The 5,291-nt window shown below is 46.1% G+C and overlaps 1 protein-coding gene across 3 annotated transcripts in view; it reads right to left on the bottom strand.

Moving 5' to 3' along the window:
* Positions 1-1,197: 1,197 nt before the first annotated feature.
* upf2 (UPF2 regulator of nonsense mediated mRNA decay) overlaps positions 1,198-5,291 on the bottom strand; it is a 25,829-nt gene continuing 21,735 nt past the window's right edge. Inside the window, exons 21-22 of one of the 3 annotated variants that reach the window (XM_061250942.1) lie at positions 4,514-4,634; positions 1,198-2,462 (exon numbers count right to left, since the gene is read on the bottom strand). In XM_061250942.1, the coding sequence (XP_061106926.1) occupies positions 2,453-2,462; positions 4,514-4,634 (131 nt within the window). In that variant the 3' untranslated portion in view covers positions 1,198-2,452. Of the gene's footprint in view, positions 2,463-3,582; positions 3,672-4,513; positions 4,635-5,291 lie in introns of those variants that run through there. The other 2 variants (XM_061250943.1, XM_061250941.1) reach the window with 2 other exon arrangements.

Genomic DNA, 5,291 nt, shown 5'->3' with positions numbered 1-5,291 from the left:
CAAAATCAGTGTCTGTCACAAACACCGGAAAGTACAGAGGAACAGTTCCCCCTCCCTGTGCCTACACCATGCGGGGGAAAGATAAGCCTCTCTGAGCTAACAGACCCGCCACAGGGCCTTTAGCATCCATCGCTATGAACCAGCCTTTGGAGGAACCTGTTTTGCCAGTGGTTTTCATGCTATAATTTGTATTTATAAACAATCAAAACCAATCAGAATTAAGTGTAACTAAAGCAATGCCAAAGGCGTTGAGGAAAATATGCAATTATATATGAGGTCATGATAAGCACAAAACTGTCGTTTAGTGATAAAAACTGATACAAGTTGCCAAGTACCACACATTGACTACACATTGCGTTTAATAGCCGAGACTGCATACAAAGGCCTTGACTGTGAAACTGAGAACCTGTCTTTATTCTGCATTTACAGGAGGGCGAAACGTGCTTCCTCAGCTGCATGTTCCACAGCCTGGTCGTGTTTCTGCGCCGAAGATGTGGACTACTCCACTGAAGCAGCTGTACGTGCCGGGCTGAGGCAGGGCCCGAGCAGCAGTGTGTTCGACAGAGTGTTTGTGGGAGAGGAAACGGGGCAGTTTGAGCCTTGTAATTACGGCCAGACGGGCTGACACACCCAGCGGGAACACCACTCCACCCCTGCAGGAGTATAACACAGGGGCGCTTCAGTGCATCGGCAAGCCCTCCAGTCACAACGCACACACACCAAACAAGAGCGGCCTTTTTAAAGAGACGTCTCGTAAAAGCTAGAGCTAATAGTGCTGAACAGGATGCAATGTAATAGCCTGTAGCCATGTAGATTTTAAACAATTTTCAAATAGTCATGTTATTAAGCGGTAAGCACAATGGTTTTTCCAGTTTTTCCCCCCAGTATGACGGATTCTATTGGCACCTATGGCAGCCGATAGAACCGCTCGGTGTATTTTTGAGAAATTTTGCTAGCTGGTAGAGGACCGTCCAAGGCATCCAGGCAACAGATTTGGGGTCAGTCCATCCACCCCTCTAGTGCCACCAACAGGCCGAAAATAAAATAATATTTCCATTACTGCAGCTATATTTCATGTTTTGGTATTCAGTACTAAATTTGTACAAGGTATGTACATGGTATTATTTTTATAGCTTAAAAACAAAAGTAATTAAGTGTTCAGTCAGATTTAAGAGAATCACAGAGACAAAACAAATGTAGTTGGCAGTTTGAGAATTTACTGCAATATTGGCAAAGACAATCACATGTGCTGGTTCTGAAAAAGCCATGCAGTTGCTGAAAAAGCTTCTCTAAAGGTTATACACAGAGAGAAATAATCAAAATCAATCAGAGTCTACAGGAAAGCAAAGAGGCAGGTCACAGCCCACACTTACAAACCTCGTTTAACTTCAAACCACAGGACAGCAAACAAAGCATATCCACACAAATCAAGAGCCTCAATGCCAAAAAACTGTTGTACAACCTTACAGAGGATAAAGTAAAGGCTTTCCTCAAGAAAATAAAAGACCAAAAAATAAAGCGTTTATCTCTCTAGATATTTATGAATGAAGATGTTTTTTCCCCGTTTCTGGCGATGGTAAGCTGGTCGGTCAGTCGGTCTGTCCGTGTCGTCTCCACCCTCAGGGACTCTTCTCCCAAAGCAGCCCCCCTTCAGGGCCATCACCATGGTAACACGCTACTCCAGCATGGAGGGAAGGAACGAGCCATCTCTGAAGCTGATCACTGGAGCCGATTCTGCCCCCACACCCAAAACACGCCCGCACGCCTAAACTCCATCCCACACACACTTTCTCCTCCTAAACGTGCCCTCTTTGCCCTGACCACCGGTAGTCTCCTCTTCTCTCCTCTCCTCTCCTCTCCAACTCTCCTCAGAAATACACTCCTAACGTACAGCACTTATATAAAGACAGAGAAAAGCAACAGGTACTAATCCTTAGGTGCAGGGGAACAGTGTTAGAGCTGACATTCTCTCTCTCTCTCCCTCTCCCTCTCTCTCACACACACTTTCTCTCTCTCTCTCTCTCTCTCTCTCTCTCTCTCTCACACACTCACACTCACACTCACACTCTGGTCTGCACGTGCGGTTTTCACAGAGCCATTACACCCCTATGGAGCTCCCAGCTGTTCCCCTTCTACAGACAGTCTGTGCCCTGGTATCGGGGGTCAGTGGGGGGTTGGGTGGGGGTACGGTTAGTCTGCTGCTGGTGTTCTGATACAGGTGTGGCCGCGTGGCGGACGGGGGAGGGGACGTGGTGTGGGGGGGGGGAGGGGAGGGGGGGGAGGGGTTAGAGGCAGGGTCAGAGGCGGGGTCGTGCTGTCTCCGCCCCCCTCCCCCTGCGGCCAATGAGCTGTCCCTCCTGCAGTCTCGGTGAGGTGGGGGGGAGGGGGGTCTTGCTCCTCTCAGTCAGCCGGGGAGGACTCAGGTCTGAAGCTCCACTCTGTAGCGCCTGTGTCAGCGTCTCCTAGAGGAAACAGCAGGACCGTTACTGTAGATACCGCTCTTCCCCCAGATACACACACACACACACACACATACACAGACAGACATGTACACACACATGCGTGTACACACACACACACGTGTACACACACACACACACAGATGTGTACGCACACACACAAACACAGACATGTACACACACACACGCAGACATGTACACACACACACGCAGACATGTACACACACAAACACACAGACAGACAGACGTGTACACACACAGATACATGCACAAGCATACATACACATGAATACGCATACACATGCTCACTCACAAAAACACACATGCATACACACAAACACAAATAAGCATACATTATCTCATGCACATACACACAAACGGGCACACAGAACTGTATACACACAGAAGGAAACCTGCACACGCACCCACACATACGGAGATGCACGCACACACACACAAGTACACACATGTATACGCAGAGAGCATGCATCTACAGTGCAATTAAACACACCATTGCATTTTACAACAACCCTTGATGACCCCATGGTGACAGAGCATTACCATTTATTTATTTATTTACCAATGAGACATTCCCATCTTATTACTGAGTGAAAGGGTCCATAAATGTAAACTACTAAGGCAGCACAGCTACTTAACAACGGTCTACTACTCTTTTCCCAACACAATTATTACAACAGAATCTACAGCAAATCATCTTTGAGTAGAAGTAATGGATAAAAGAACATAAGTTAATTTCGTTAGTATTTTCCCATCCTAAATCACCAATAAATCCCCCAGTCTACAAAATTCCATTAATATACTATAATGAAGTGTTCAGTTTTCATTAGACTATCATTTCATGTAAAAAAAAAACCCCAAAACAAATCAAGTAGGATACTTTTCTGAAATTTTAATTGAAAGTGTTTTTTTGTGTTGCTTAAAAAAGTAATTAATAATTGTATATGCTATGCAATGGTCTGTATGCTAAAGAAAACATATGCATGTACATATACACACACTTGCCCGCTCCCTCACACACACACAGCAAGGTAATCTGTACTTCAATCACACTTCCCAATAATTCAGCAGACAAACCACACAAGCAGTTCATTTTTGAAAAATGTACATCTCAATTTGTCTTTATTGAAAACACAAACAAAACAGTTGACATTTAAGCATGAGAACAGTGGCAATCACTTGTACGTGTAGTATCTGCAAAAGAAACAGAGCAATTTTTAACTGACTAACTGTCATTGGATTCATTCAGTCTTGAGGCCCTAGGTCAAATCCCATCACTGCCTCAAGGACTGCCCAATTCGTATTAAAGAACAGGGGAACATTAAAGTTATAGCCCTTTCATATTATTTGCTCTGGCAGTTTATCAATGAGAATTAGAGCAACACTTGCTATAGAACTGCTTAAAATAGGCATTGAGATCAAAATCTCTTTTGCAAGTAACACATGAACACAAAATTACCCAACAAGACAGTTGACACAAAATGTACAAACATCAAATGGGGAATGAGACAGGGGCGTAACAATAATTAAAAAGTGGAGTGGAGGTTACATGCAGGTGCATATGACAGTCACAAATTACATATTTCAAGACCGCAACTGAAATTAATTTGTCATGTTTGAGATTCTTTGGCAGATACAAGTGGGCATTTAGTGCTGACAGAACGTCAACGCATAGAGAGCTAGCGATAACATGATAAAAATGCACAGAGCTAATAACGCTAACACCGCTAATGGCTAGTAACGTGCTCAGAACCGGCACAGAAAGACAAGAGCGCGGTGAAATGGGCGTTAAGGGCCATGTCTCACCTTCCAAATTCATTTGTCACGTTTAAGATTCTTTGGCAGATAGCAGTGGGCATTTAGAGCCAACAGAATGTCAACGCATAGAGAGCTAGCCATAGCGCGATAAAAATGCTCAGAGCTAATAACGCTAACACCGCTAATGGGCCAGTGACGTGCTCAGAACCGGCACAGAAAGTCTGAGAGCGTCTCTGCGCTGGAGCGCGGTGAAACGGGGGTTCAGGGCCGTGTCTCACCTTCCTCCGGTCTTGAAGATGAGGTCGGCGTTGGGCGCGCCCTTGGGGTGCTGGTACCGCGGCCGGCGCTCTCGGTTGGTGTTGGCGGGGGCCGGCCGCTGGGCCAGGGACTGCATCATCTCTGCAGGGGGGTCAAAGGTAACAGGGCTTCAGTTACATCACCTCCCCAACCCAGTCACTCAGGCTACTGCGTTTACTCCCACTTCAGGAAGGATCAACTCTTTTTCTATTGCGTCTTAAATGGAAGAACAGCCAGGGGAGCCTGTAGCCTGGTCGCTAAGGTACAAGACCGGGACTTGGAAGGTTGGTGGCCCAATCACTGGTGTAGCCATGATAAGATCCGCACAGCTGTTGGGCCCTTGAGCAAGGCCCTTAACCCCTCAAACTTGGGTTCTTTATAATTTTGTAACAGAAGTGCAAGATGAGTTCAGTGGGAAAATCAGCTACAGGGGCCTCACCTTCACCAGATGTGTGTGAGTGTGTATGTGTGTGTGTGTGTGTGTGCGTGTATGTGTGTATGTGTGTGTAAGGGTGTGTGTGTATGAGTGTGTGCAGTAAGGGTGTGTGTGTGTGTAAGGGTGTGTGTGTATGCGTGTGTGCAGTACGGGTGTGTGTATATGTGTGCGTGTGTGTTTATGCAGTACGGGTGTGTGTATATGTGTGTGTATATGTGTGTGTGCGTGTGTGTGTATGCGTGTATGTGAGTGTGTGTGTGTGTGTGTATGCGTGTGTGCATATGTGAGTGTGTGTGTGTGTGTGTGTGTGTATGCGTGTGTGC

This window comes from Conger conger, chromosome 8, assembly GCF_963514075.1.
Source record: "Conger conger chromosome 8, fConCon1.1, whole genome shotgun sequence".
Lineage (NCBI taxonomy): Eukaryota > Metazoa > Chordata > Actinopteri > Anguilliformes > Congridae > Conger > Conger conger.
This window is presented reverse-complemented; position numbering and strand designations above follow the sequence as displayed.